At 35.0% G+C, this 15,572-nt stretch overlaps 1 protein-coding gene across 1 annotated transcript; it reads right to left on the bottom strand.

Annotated features, from left to right (window-relative positions):
* Window positions 1-6,499: 6,499 nt before the first annotated feature.
* LOC148942021 (zinc finger MYM-type protein 1-like) lies at window positions 6,500-6,922 on the bottom strand. Its single transcript, XM_089103207.1, has one exon. It carries the CDS (start codon window positions 6,920-6,922, stop codon window positions 6,500-6,502), a length of 423 nt encoding a protein of 140 aa, XP_088959333.1.
* Window positions 6,923-15,572: the final 8,650 nt, after the last annotated feature.

Genomic DNA, 15,572 nt, shown 5'->3' with positions numbered 1-15,572 from the left:
GGTTAACATTTTTTTAAACATCTAGGTAGGTTTTCGAGTTAGTGGCATTTTCAGTTGTAATAAAAGTTGACGCGAAGCAATTCAATTTGGAAGTGCAATTTTTCAATCTTCAAGAATCCTTGAAATTCAGCTGGTTAAAAAAAATTGTATATAGAAATATTTATGTAAACCTAAAACAAATAATAAGACTTAAAACTAATGACCTTAGAACACACTAGATACAAAATACTGCTACTATGGCCACTTCTAACAACTTACTGTAGTACCAAGCTGTCTGAGGCCGTCACAGCTGCGCGCGCTCCTCCTCCATCCCCATCTGTTCAAAGCTTCCCCGTTTCTGGTCGATGTCCAATGTTGACAGGTAAAAATCTTTGCATGAGCGGTTTTTTTTTCCTTAGCTGTCACGTAATAAAACAGGGTGTTCTTTTTCCTAGTTCCTTTTTTTTTTGTTTCTCTTCTTTGGCAGGCATTTAATAGTCTTAAGATAAAACACACTTTCATATCTTTTGACGAAGACCAGAAAGCTTCAAAAATCTCTTGTCGCTCTTCTTGGCTAATTGTGTGACAGGAGTAGGGACATGTTGAACTGTCGTTTTTATCTGAGGTTCTTTTCCATGCTTCTTACTTTTAATAGGGTCAACATAAAACGGTTTCGGAATTAACTGCCCATTTGATTTTATTCTTGGCACATTCAATTTTTTTCTTGACCCTTTTTCTGGTCCTTTTCATCTGCACAGTCGTACTGTCCGACAATGGCCCTACAAGTGGCTCAACTGTTACTGGGTCATTTATAATTTGTAAGGGTGACACATCCTATGACAATTCTACTCAGCTGGACGGACTCAAACTGCTTTTGTCTAAGGACATGTCTGCCACAATTTCATTAGTTTCATCATGTGAATGGTCAGGCTGGACCAACATTTCAAATACCTCTGGCTGAAGAGTGGCATAAACAGGATCTGTTGAGAAAGGACTATCATTGGTCTGGCTTGCAAAGCTTGCAGGATTTTCATCGCTTCCAGACAAAGAAGACAAATCGTCAGAGCTAAAAGAAGTACATATATTAAACTATTAATAAATATGATGGGTAGGTATAGCTAGAAGGCAGGAAAAAGGCCTGGCACTTTTAGTTGATCTCTTGGTATCAAAACATAGAAACATAATGTCGATTAGGAAAACACAAAAAAAACGGCCCAAAACATCGCCAGTGCATGCCATAAGTTATATGTAGCGGAAAAGCATATGCTTTCAATGCATTCTGCTACCCGTAACTTGTTTTTCCAGTTTTTGTGTCGTCACAGTTTATTCGATTTACAGGTACATGGGTTGAAACAACTGAGACGAATTGGGAGAATAGATAGAAAATATATAATATGGGCTATATATTTGCACATCAGGAAGGGTTGGGGGTATAAAATAGCGGGGCTGCATGCAAAATGTGTTAACTATGATCATTTTGCATATTATGAAGTAAGAATTGTTTTCTAAAGATAGGAAATATATAATTTGGGCTATATATTTGCACATTACGGGGGGTGGGGTAAAGGGTTGCGAGGCTGTATGCAATAATGTTAAATATGATTATTCTGCATATTCTGAAGTAAGAATTGTTTTCTTAACCTATTTCCTTCTCTCCAGTTAGTTCTCTAGGCAAATACCCAGAAAAGCATTTCCTTAGCATTATCATGTTTTATTATTATATAAGGCTAACTTATTTAGTATGCAGCATCAAGAATTCTTGCGCAAAAAGTGCTGCTTATTTATGTTTGCGTGCCTGAATTCACTTTACAATATTTCATCAAAATCGCTTACTCTAGATCTAGGCTAAGCTGAGAGGTGACTCATTTGGGAGTTCTACAAACGGTTTAGTCCAAACTTGAAACTGTTGATATCATACTTACCTTCCAGCATGTTCTAGATGTTTCTTCACATTTCTAACAGTAGCAAACAATTTTCTATTTAATCTTCTGTTTCTTATTTATTTTTTTTTTTTTTACGTTTTCTAAATCTTTTCTTCTAAAAAGTACAGGCGAATGCGCAGGTACGTCAAAAAATCCTTTTTTAAAGGCCCATAACTGACACGTTAATTACGCTTCCAACAAGGTGAAAAATAATGCAAGTTATGTCAAAACGGTTTTGACTCGTAATATACATATATATATATATATATATATATATATATATATATATATATATATATATATATATATATATATATATATATATATATATATATATATATATATATATATATATATATATATATATATATATGTGTATATATTATTCATTACATTCAAGGGATGGGAAGCAATCAATAAACAGGGTTAGGGCAAGAGAAACTTGAAGAAGGTCAATCCCAAGCCAGCCTCATTTTGAAAAAAAATTCCTTGAAAGATATCGTTGACGATTCTATTAGCAATGCTTTTTCCCTATCTGGAAAGTACAAGTAGTACCTCACAGGAAGAGGGGAAATTTCAAAGTACCGAATACTGTTATCAATATTTTGCCCATATTTATGAAAACTAAGGTCCACATAGAGCTTTGTCTCCGCTGGGACCAAGTCTCCCCTGCCGGCATATATATACACCGTCCTTCAGCTGTTGAAACAAAACATAACTTTAAACTCTGCTCTTATTAGATTCCAAGCAAACCTACAAACGCTATAGCGTTGCCTCTGATAATCTCTAGGCGTCAAGTTTACTTGTTCACAGGATTTACACTGTTGGTGATTTATCACCAAATTTGGTATTTTTTTCTGTTTGATGATTTCGCCTAAAAAACTGATGATTCAACAGGGTGAACATGATGACCAGGCAGGGGTGTAATTTTGGGGGGCAAAGTTGGAGTCAATTTTCCCAAATCAAGTGAAAATTGCAGTAAAAACTAAAAGTATAAGCCGTTTGGTACCATAAAGGTACTATTTAGTACTTTAAAAGTATTATAAAGGTACTTCATGGTACTATATAAAGGTATACAAACCGAGGTCTTGAACCTCGGTTCTCTGAAAATTTTCTGGGACCTTGAAAATTACACCCCTGTCATCAGAGAGATGCAAAACGTCATCGCAAAGTCGCGTCACCTAATATCCAAAATCGCAAAAGTTGACAACAGTTTTCTCGTCTTTCACAGCAGCCTACTGAGTACCGACAGTTCAACTGAGGAAAGTAAAACGAAACTTGTAATACAATAATAATATGGAGCTGCATTAAAAGATGTCCAATACAATCCCCCCTTATTCCCCCAATACAATGACCCCTTTAAAAATAAGGAGAAGTCCAAATTTCCCCAAAAAACAACAACGAAACATAAAAAAAGAAAAAAAAATGCAAAAACTGTCACCAATAAAAAATCGTAACAAGGGTTATCGATATCAAAATTAGTTTTCAACCATTCCTGAAAGCGAGGAAGTAAGACTTTTAGCGTATTTTGAAAACCCGAAAAGCCTTTGATATTCTTGCAGACCAAGGTAGACATCCTACTGGATTACTCATTAAACGAATTGATTGATCATACTTATTATGAGGGCTGGGGGGGGGGGGGTGAATTATAAGTTAACACAAAAAGGTCACGCAACAACTTTAGAAGGTTTTGTAAAATGTCAATAAGAAAACATTGTTGCGTAGACAGGGTCGGTTTAGGTCTAATTATCACGCCATTTATGGAAAGATAGAAGCTGTTTCATATTTCTTTTTAGGATAAGCCATAATTATTATTTAAAATAAACACGAAAATTTTGATAGGAAATTATATATCGTAGTTCATTCTGACTTCTTTAAATTTCTTTGAACTTTCTTTATCCCATTTCTACTTTCTTAGTCCCTTTTGTCTAAATCCTAGTTTATGGGGGAGGAGTGTGGTTAGATATTTCAGCCCGTTGGTATGACAGGGATGGCATGATTATCATGCCGTTTATGGAAGGATTAAAGCTGTTGCATATTTCTTTTTAGAATAGGCTATAATTATTATTTAAAATAAACATGAAAATGTTGATAGGAAATTAAATATTGTAGATCCTTCCGACTTCCTTTAGTTTCTTTGAACTTGCTTTAGCCCCTTTCAAAAAGAATTTGTTGTAGGCAATAGAAAACTATAAAAGAAACAATTTTTAGGAAACGGCACAATCGAGCTTTCTGAATTTGTGATTGCGATGGATAAGAGTATCAACGATATTGATGCTGAAAAAGAAATCAAAGAGGCCTTCAACCGCGAAAAATATCAACTTGCCTCTTTAGGGTTCAAAGCGTAGGGTGTTTTGAGAAGTTTATGCTCAAATTATGCTATTATGAAACTGGAATTGTACTTGAAGGCCATCTATTCTTCAATACTGTCTACAGTCTAAATGTATTTTTGCTACGTTTTTAAAAGTCGGACACAAATTCTGGGATACGGCCTGGCCCCCTAATTTCCATGGACTTCTCACTCAGACTATCTACCTCTGAATTCGCCTCTAACTCAGATTATCGGTCTTGGCTTTTCTCCAATTAGCCATGGCTCTTAACTTTTTCATCACAGTTCAACAACTTGATTTCAATTTAACGAAAAACTCGTTTCGTGTTATTTTAACCTTCCCACTGGATGAGGCTTTGCCATCCTAATACCCCCCTCCCCCTTAGATGCCCTCAGGGCTGGGTTGACTAAGAGCGGGGCCCAATTGGAATTATATATATATATATATATATATATATATATATATATATATATATATATATATATATATATATATATATATATATATATATATATATATATATATATATATATATATATATATATATATATATATATATATATATATATATATATATATATATATATATATATATATATATATATATATATATATATATATATATATAGGTACTTATGCATTATACGGGCCCCACGAAAGAAGTCAAGTTTGGTTAATGCTAACGAAATAAAATAGAATGAATATATAATAGTTTAGAAACAAATTTAGCCTATATGTTTGCACATTAGGGGGGGGCTGGGGGGTAAAGCATTGCATATATTAAATACGTAACCGAACCTAACCTAGGTACCTTCCCCCCCTCCCTAAACCCCTTAGAAACAATCGTTTAAATATTGTAAACTCGATAAGAAACCACGCTTTGCAATCAATTTAGATAGCAAATACCCGTTTGACGGGTCTCCATGTCTAGTTTCCTTATGCCAAGGCCGTATCCAGGAAATTATTTCAGGGGGGGTCCCCTCGGGTCGGAACTAATCCAAGTCTAACGGTAAAAGAAGACAATAGATAGGAACATAAAATACGGTATATTGAAGTTAAGAAACGTAGTAGTTACAAAATGAATTCACAGAACATAATCAATTCGACGTGTTTTTTGACTTGAGAACATGTCAATAACCGTATCAGTGTCAATAGCAACATCCCTGTACACTGACAGTAACGCTAGACCTGTCAAACGTTCTTGACTGGTTGCATTCTGTAGCTATGTCTTAAGCTGTCGCAAGGTAGAGAGATTCTTTCCGATGTAGCTTTTAAAACAGGCTAAGTAGCTACAATTGTAAGAAGGCGGCTGATGTTTGGAAAGAAATCAGTGTTGCACGTATCAAGTGGAGCCAAAGCTGAGACTGATCTTTCTTTGTTGTTAACGTTCTGCCACTTAGTTTCCCACAATTTCAGTTCGTGGCTTAGTGTATCTGGCTCTGGTAAAAGATCGGAGTAAATATCAGTATTCTCACTGATTTCTGCGTCAGACAAGTTTCTTTTGTCTAAGTTCGCAGGTATGAAGCCGCTTAAAGTTATCAAAATTGTACGATGCACCGTAAATCTCTCCTTGAGTTCTGACATGAAGTAGTCCATGAATGGAATGCATATGGAAGCTCTGTACGCCTCCTTCGGCGAACCGATGTCATAGTCGTCGTTTCGACGGTGACCATTTTCTAGAAAAATTAACCCTGCCTTAATAGTTCTTGTATAATCTTCTAATTTTGAATACAACAATTTAACCAAGAAATCTGCGCTTTTACATTGGGCCACAATTGTGTACACCACAGTGTCAACGAGGTTCTAGGTAAGCGCCAAGTTACATTCAACAGCTTGAAGAACTTTACAAAGCGGCAATGTAAGACCAAAGAGTTCTTTTACTACGAATAAGATTGGCAGTAACTGTCCTTGCTCTATTGAGCTTGCTAACTGAAGGGCATTTACGGAAGTCTCAGCATTCATGTTCCCTTCTTGAAGCTTTTCCAGTGCTTCAATAATTGGCATGTAGAGCTCTATATAGTAGTTAACGGCATCGCGCCTCTCCACCCACCGTGTTTCACAAATGGTAATGAGAGGTTTTTCTAGATTTCGGCATGCATTTACGAATTCCGTCTTTGAGTACCTGAGTATGGGAGGGGCGTGAGCCAAAAAATTTTCAGATCGAGATATTGTCCCAAAACAAGTTTTCATGACTGGAATGGAGAAAGCTGAAGCGATCGCCAGGTCGAGTGTATGTGCTTCACAGTGGACATAAATTGCTCGAGGATACTACTGTCCAATCCAAGCTTGAGTCCCTATCAGATACTTGCTCATAGCGGTTGCTCCATCATACCCCTGTCCTACAAGCTTGCTCAAATCCAAACCATGGTTTTTCAAGGTTTCTAATATTGTGGTGGCAAGACCTTGTCCGGTTAAATCTGATACGGGAACAAACCCAAGAAAATCTTCGCGCAAAGCTCTGTTTGAAACATACCGAACACAAATGGACAGCTGCTCTGTGTTTCTTATGTCAGATGTTTCATCCGCTAAAACCAAATAGCACACAGTTTCGTTTACTCTTTTAACAATATCAGCTTGAATCATATTTCCACAAACACCAATAAGCTCACTTTGCGCAACTGGGGACAGATACATCCTATTTCCCACACTTTTTTCAATATGCTTTTTCAGCTCGTCATCATCACATCGCATTCTCATTCTCAAAAGAGCACGGAAATGTCCATCGTTTAAAGCTGGTCATTTTTCTTCGGAACGCAGAAGACCGTGATCATTCGTACCACGAAGGGCTAGCTTCTATCGACCACAAAAAACAATAGTTTCTACAACTGGTTTTAGTCTCATGCGATTTTCTTTTGCTTGAGCTTTTCGAGCATCATCTAACTTGAAGAGAATATTGTCTTGCTTGCCTTTCTGTACGGCTGCAAAGCCCTCCCCAAGTACAGCACTTCCTATATGGAAATTCAATTTACTGTGACAAGCGAAAGTTTTAATCGCGTCTTTCCACGCTGTAAATGCTGTAATTGCTTTCCACGCAAAGCAATTTTCTCGGACATTTCGGGGAGAGGGGATTCAAAACCCCTAACCACCCCCCCTGGATATGACCTTGCCTTATACAGTATATACCGGTGTATATAGCGGTGCCCGTATAATGCATAAGTACCTATATATATTTTTTTGTTCTGTAAATTCCTCTAAAACAGTCCGAAATTCCAATTTTCTTGCGTCTTCAGTTTTAATTAGCATAACTGCTGAACTTTGAATCTATTCCTGATTCATTGTTGATATCAGACATTTTTTTTTGTTAGTTTTAGCCTGGAAAATGATCTATCTCCAGAAGAAACACTTACAGGAATTATTAAGAATATTCAACTATTTTAAAAAAATAGTGTGTATTTTCATGGCAGCGTGGTGCCCAATTGGAATCACTCACCCGGGATCGGGCCCTGACCCCCCCAGAGGGCCACGATGGGTTAAACTGGCTCTGTTTGACAATTCTGGATTGTAAAATGTCCCGTTTAGGAGTTTAAGGGACAAAGATGACAAATATTGAGACAATGCATAATATTCTCATTAAGTTTTTTCGCGCCCTATTTTAGGTATAGCTATTTATATCTAAACATCAAAGTTTTTTGTAACAATCGAAAATAGTTTCTGTAGTTATAGTATTAGCCATTTGGCACCATTTAGATCAATTGGTAGGGGGTCACCCCCCCCCCTAACATAGTCTAAAGTAGTTTAGTTTACTTAAATAACGCAAGTTTGCGTTAATTAAAGTTGGCTATGCAGATATGGTGTTTACGGAGTGAGAAACCCCTCTTTTCTTTTTTCAGAAAGCTAAATGTGCATCCAATCCATTTTAATGTTTGCATTATAAATTAAAATTATTATAAATAAATTATAATTAAATTGATATTAAAAAAATTTAGTTTAGTGTGGTTCGTGTTGGGTTAAAATGTATCTATCCGTGCCTAATTAAACTATTTTATATTAGTTTACTTATTTTATAATAAAAACATTATGCTTGAATAAAGATAGTAAATTGTTTAGTAACGTTAATTTCAAAATAAGAAATTGTGTCAATGTTTGACGTGAAATCTTAAAAGCAGTTTACATCAATATTATTAATACCACTGGCCTCAATTGAGGGGGGAGGGGGGCGGCGGGATTTTTTCCCTCCACCTTTAGTAAGAATTCTTACCCAACAAAATCTAAATAAAGTTTAAGAATTCTTACAAAAAAAAATATGAATATAGTTTAAGAGTTCTTACGAAACAAAATCTAAATAAAGTTTCGAGGCGTGTCCTTTTGTAACAAAAAATAAAGTTTGCTTGCCCATTCATCTAGTTACAAAGCATAGGCATTTGTTGTCTATATTTTTTATATAGACAACAAATAATTTTTGTAGGGGACCTTTCACATTTATCTAGCAACAAAGTTTAAGAATTTACTTGAAGCGATGGAGATATTTTCCATAAAAATTGTTAAATTATACCCCAACAAAATCTGAATATATATTTGAAGCTTGCCCTTTTGTTACAAGCAATAAAGTTTGCTTTCACATTGATCTAGTTGCTAAGCATAGGAATTATAGAAGGGGGCCGCCATGAGCGCATTATATTAAATACATAACCTAACCAAAATAACAACTAAATATTTAATTAAACTATAGCTATAATGTATTTTCCAAAGCGAACCATTGCGATTGGAAAATATCCCTGGAGCGTGGAGCGATTTATCCCTCCACCTTTAGTAAGTATTCTGAATCGTCAAAATAGAACGATAGTTCCAGTGGTATTTACCGACAAAATCAACACGAAGATAGGATTCGGGTACACTGGCTAAAAGTAATGTTTTGGGTTTGCCATACATATGGTTAAAGGTACTGTAACGCTGGTTCACAAGATGGATAGAATTTTTATACTCGCCCAGCTGAATCTGTACTGGCTCACCTAAAAAATAGGTAGAAACATTTTGGGGAATTGCTAGTGCGTTTCAGACTCTAACCTTGTCATGAGTCTAGCATATAAAAGATTTGTCTGAAATTGAATGTACCATATCAAACCTTATAATAAACGAGTTTAAGGCGAGTCTATACCCATACGTCTATTATGATTTAGGTTTAATATGAGAATTTGTTAAGCTTTATTAATAAGCTTGCATTAATAAGAAAAATAATGTTTTTCTTACGAATATATTTCAGAGGAATTTCCATTACATTAATAAGCTTACATTAATAAGAAAAATAATGTTTTTCTTACGAATATATTTCTAAGGAATTTCGATTTTACATTAACCTAGTAACAAAGATTTACTTACCATTTCATATTAATCTAGTAACATCATTCCTCGTCACATTCAGCTCGCCATTAGAAACGAAGAACTGAACAAGCTCCTGTCGGGTTTACAATTGCCCAAGGAGGCATTTTGCCCAACATTCAAGCAGTCCTTCTACCCAAGAAGACTGAAAAAGCGGGAAAGGCTTAAGTGAATCTAACTTTGGCCCTACCCCAAATGACAATGACAAAACAATACCCCAAAATACAATGTACTACCCCAAATACAATGATACTATAGCATGTGACCACGTGGGAAGGACAAAGCTGTAAAATTAAGGAAACGGAATGTAAAAAGGGGGGGCCTTTCACATTTATCTATTAACTAATTTTAAGAATTTACTGTAATACATTTATATATAGTCAATAAAAAGCTATATTTTAGAAAACACAACACGATATAGTGATAATATTTGATGGCCCTTTTGTTACAATCAAGAATTATTTAATTATTATATTTCTTTTCTAGAATCAGAGGACGTATTTAAGGGGGGCCGACATGATCGCAGTAAAATCAATGATTAAACTTAAAAATATACCAAATCAATCTTTAAGTCAAATCTATATCAACTGTCAATTCCAAAGGAAACATTAAGATGAATCGGTCTAAAGAAGTTGTTTCAGGCATGAAAATTTTGTATCGTATTTTATTGAGTTAATTCTGTGTTTTAATTGGAGTTTTATAATTAATTTCAATGCTAATTCGCAAACACACAGTAATAGATCGTATATTTTCAGCCATCAATTGCACGACCGTGTAAGAAGAGCAAAAAAAAGTCGATGACAATGATAAACATTAATAGAAAAAATGTTTGTAACTACATTTAACAAAATTTTTTACGAATTTTAAATACTATATACACATTTGCTGGCAAGTTACCATGGATGAAGCACTGAAAAAAAAATCTACCTATAGAAGAATGACCTGTTTATTCTTTAGTATAAGTTTCATTCCTCAAAATCCTACCTTCTAATCAAAAATGTGAATAAAGCCATTGCAAACAAACACAAGTAAGGCCAAAATTCCTTAGCTCGCGCACAGAGAAATGTTAACCCGGGTACGGCGGTTTCCGATACTACAATTGTAACATTATGATAATAAAGCGTTTATTTGACGAATAGATACTAAAGAAACAATACTTGTTTGATTAAGAAAAAGGGATAAGGCAAATATGAATAAAAGTAGTTACGATCCAAAGGTGAAAAGATTAGTGAAGGAATTTGAACCAATTGCAAATTTTGAAGCTACAAGATCCAACCTCCGACGATGGAAAAATTCAACTACCTTAGATTCTGACTCGGCCCCATTTGAAAAAGTTACTGTGCAAATTCGCAAACAACCAAATTTTGCCTCACAATTTGTAAGAGCTATGAAATACTGAAAAGAAGGGCCATACACTGGCGCGAGAATAGAAAAAATATTAAAAAAAGATGGCACCTCTTTTAAACCTCCGAGTACAAACCTCCGGCGATAGGGCAATTCAACTACTCTACATTCAAACCTCAAAGTTTTGTTTTTCGATATCAAAATTATTTAGGTAATTTGCTAAGCCAGTGTTCAAATTTATTTATTCCATAGGCTATTTTAAAAATTGTATGTAGTTTAAAGATATTTTTTTTGCCTTAAATATTGATTTAAATAGAAAAAAATATCTTTTCAAATTCTGTTTTGGCAGATAAACTGATAGCAAATACAATTTCTGAGTTAAAAAATTTTTGTATCTTTGGACTTGAACTATTCCGCAGAATCCTTACCTGCATATCGGGAGCAACAAATTAAGTATTCAAGTGAATTTGGAGCTTAATCGAGCCACTTGAGACCTAAAAGATTCTATGGACAGGAGATCAATAACCCCTCCTCTTGACCGTACTTGCTACGACTGGACCTGGATATACAGCCTCTGATGCCCCTTCTCTTGGAGAGGGGGGGAAGGTGTACCTCTTCCCCAGCTCGGCATGGGGGAGGGGTGGAGAGATGTCGATCTGAGAGACCAGACTATCTAGCCACGGGCAAGGCGTGACATGCAGTTCGCCATCCATGTAGGTTCATTCCCGATTTCAACCACTTGCCCCTCCCCCACGCATCTAGAGCACCGTAAGACAATATGTATTTTTTTATTAATTTAATACTATATTTCAAATAAATTTATTTTAATTAAAATAAAAATTTAACAAAAACTACTCCAAATTTGGTATAGTTTATTATTGATTTAGCTTCTGTGTTTTTAGTTTGAGTTTTAGAATTAATTTCAATACGAATTTGCAAACGCACATTCATCTAACTTACATTGTCTGAAAGCACTTGTACTGAATTTTACTAGTAAAAAAATAAAAACTGTTCATCAATGATTGAATGTCAGATTAGAAAGGCGTTTTTTTAGTAAATATCTAAATTTATTGCGAATTTCTAATATTCACTTATAATTTGTAGTAAACGAATCCCTTAACGAGCACTAACCAAATACAGTACGTCTAAACTAAGGATCTTACTCCAATCTAGTAGCGATAGTAAAATTAGTATTTGTGATGATGGAAAATTGGTATGGCTGTACTAAATGTGGTGCTAAATACTGACCGCGTCAAAGGCAATATTATGCCCAAAGGTCGTGAACTTACACCTTGTAATTTCTCCGATAGCGCCGCTTATAGCGCCGGAGATTGTGCCAACAAGGCCTGCGCCACACTCACTTATTGGGTGAAAATAAAATGTACAGCCATGTAAACGTGACCTCTTTTTCTCGAGCTATCTGGAGATCCGATTCCCTGGGAGCATTTACCTTGGAGACATACAAACTATTTGCCTATTATTAGGCTAGATTCGGATACATAAAATGAAATAAACACAGATAAAAACGACAATAGATTCATTGAACTTAAATGCATAGGTGCGCAGCATTGGATCACTCGAATTGACAATAACGGTGACCAGAATATAAGAATTCCGTCTGTGGGATCTTGAGTCTGGTCAAAGAATTCTCCCAAATCTGATTTACGAATCCTTCCAAATCTGACTTACGAATCCCTTCAAATCTGATTTACGAATCCTTCCAAATCTGATTTACGAATCATCTTAAAAAGCACTTCTACCCCACTATCAAACATAGCTTTTCAGTCTAGCGCCGTGAGGACTGGCTCATAATTGGCCCGAGTGGTTCAAGGATGCGAACCTTTCGTCCAATACATTCTTTTAAATATTTTTTGATGATTCAAGCGTTCAGACGGTTTTTGCCATTTAAACTTCCTTAGAAATATTGTACGTAGCATATTTTTTATTTCTCACTCTCTTACCGAAATCTTAAGCCTGGATAGCGCCGTTCTTTGTCTGGGGTGACTGCACTTTTTCTCTTTGCTGATTAAGGACTTCATTTTTGAAACTAGGTTTAACTTAATTATAGGAAATCGGAATTATCTTTAGAAAGAAGGAACTTTATTTTGGTATTTTAAATACATCGCATTTTACTGATGGTACATATCCCCCTTCCCATCAATTAATGACGCCCCGTCATTAGTAACTGCTCGCCTTTGAGCTTTTAAATGTTCGCCATTTATTAACTATTTTTTCTACATTATTATTTTATATTTATGTTATGGCTTAATCAGGAGTGCTAAAATTTTTCTCTATTACTTTTCTTTTTCTTTTTTTTTCTACATCCCTATCTAAAATTCATCTACCGGACTAAGATTATTCATGGTTCTAGGTTTGCTACCATGCTAAAGATTTTTTTTCTACGTCTAACACTGATTACTTTTACAATTTTAATTAGGTTGGGGCTCTTCTACCTTTACATAAGTTTTTTTTTAATTCACTTTTTTTGCTGTCTATGTGTCACACTACTTTCTATCTACGCTACATTAAATGAATCAAATTATGACACTATACCTAATTCTACTTGATTATCTAGCGGTACATACATGAATGATTTATAACAAACAATATTGGGTTTACCATATTCACTAGTAACATTAAAACACTTTCACTATTGGGATTTTTGAGTTATCAAAGTTATTAGGAAGTAATATATGTAGATTCACATCTATTCATCACCTTCGAGTCTTTAATGTACTCAATCCTTCTGTTGTAAATTATTGTCCTTCACTCTTTTTGTCTTGGTAAAAATTTTGAAGCATTTACGTTATGGTTTCTTCATGGAACAGTTCGAGCCTTATTATCTTCACACGACAAGTTTTCTCTAATAGTCAACTGGGGAATGATGCTTCCCACTACAGGTGTTGGCATATTTCTTCTCAGCATATCATTTTTAGGATATTTTGAGGCACATAGAGAATGTATTCTCGCGTAAAATTGTTCATTTGTGCCTTTTATAAAATTGTTAGCTCATAGCTAGCGTTGATTAGCCTTTGCGGTGATTCTTAGGTTAATCACGGGGTAATTGAAGTTTGGATTTGGAACGGGTTGTCATCATGCTATAGTGACTCTTTTAATATATTGTCTTTAAGTTCAACTTCAAACATCTTTAAATATCATTTAACTTCTAATATTTTTAAGTGTCGGTTATCGTTTACTAATTGATGGGGTTCTCAGAATTAAACTTCAAGGCGTCATTAAATTTGACATCAAATATCTTCAAATGTCTTTAGATATCATTTAACATCTGATATATTTAAAATACCATTTAGCTTCACGTATCATCACTATACTTCCAAATGATTCCGGGGTTTATAGTGAGTATCAAAGGCAATATCTATGTATTTATATCTTGTACTGATCGATGGGTTCTCAGAATACATGTGATTATATAGTTCGATAAACCACTGGATACTGATATTCAAATATAGTGTTACCTGATACGTAATATGGTTCATGGTCGAAGAAACAACGATCAAAGGTAACTGTTGTTTTTACAAAGGATGCTTGGAGTAAAATTACCTTGATTCCATAGCAAGTGCTCTTCGTTGGTTGAAATATGATGAAAATAGATTCTACTAGGTTATATCTGCACTGGGCAGCTCATTGTGATGTTCAATAGCCGATTTGTCCCTTTATTTCCTGTAATAAAAATAACGAGGTAGAATCACACGTTGTTTGAAGTAGATACTTATAGTACAAATAAGTCACGCATTAATTGGGTTATGATACAACAACATACTTACCATTGGGAAATTCAATGCATGGAAGTTTTTTCTAAGTTGTTATAGCCTAGCGACATCATCAAATATTAATCCTTCAACTTTAAGCGTGGTCTCTTGTTATACTTTCTAAAATACACTACTACATACACTTTATTTTAACTTCTTTCAACACTTAGTTAATTTTACATTAGATTTAAGATAATCATTTAAATAGAGTTTATGCTACGTGGTTAATTTTTTAGGTCTAATTTTACGAAAAATTTCATGCCTGTATTGTTCACGCACGTCCGTCTGTTTAAGAAACGCATGTTGCAGCGTCGTAACCACACGGTTTTACGTAAACGATACTACAATGAGGGAACGAGAAATAACAAGGACAAGGGGAGACCTCTATACCCACTCGTTTATTAATGTCTTCCCTATTTCTTGGCTTAGACGTTCTCATGGGGTGCTGAGTTTAACCTCTGCATTTCAGCTGTTTCTCCATGCTCTTCTCTTGGTTTTCGCCTTGTTAGTCTCAGACTTTTTCCATAATTAGAAGTCAACATTGGTGCCTCACATTTGCCTTTCGAATAAGGTAATTAGAGGTAGGATTTCCAAGCTTCCCCGCGTAGATTCCAGTAGAGGCTTGGCAAAGAATATAAGCGTAAAGAAGAACTGACATCAAAATCTTTTTAGAAGGCGATTGTTTGATCAAACCCTTCAGCAATAAATAAATAAATATGATATTAAAGTCTTATTAGAATCCGTTAAGCGAAAAACACCTTCACATTAATAGGGAATTCCTTGTGGGTTTTACTTAGTCGCCACTGGACATACACAGGGTTTCAATCCATATATCTTAACTGATGGAATGGTTTTAAAATTTTACATATTAATATTGAGATATAATTCCACATCCGCCGTGAAATTCTACA

Source organism: Artemia sp. Qi Xiang Cuo, chromosome 17 (assembly GCF_049724085.1).
Source record: "Artemia sp. Qi Xiang Cuo chromosome 17, ASM4972408v1, whole genome shotgun sequence".
In the NCBI taxonomy this organism is placed as follows: domain Eukaryota; kingdom Metazoa; phylum Arthropoda; class Branchiopoda; order Anostraca; family Artemiidae; genus Artemia; species Artemia sp. Qi Xiang Cuo.
The sequence above is the reverse complement of the archived record's forward strand: the minus strand, read 5'-3'. Positions and strand labels throughout refer to the sequence as shown.

What these genes read in the sequence shown, in the direction of transcription:
- LOC148942021 (XM_089103207.1), bottom strand. Translation starts at nt 6,922, where the DNA reads ATGCGATGTGATGATGACGAGCTGAAAAAGCATATTGAAAAAAGTGTG.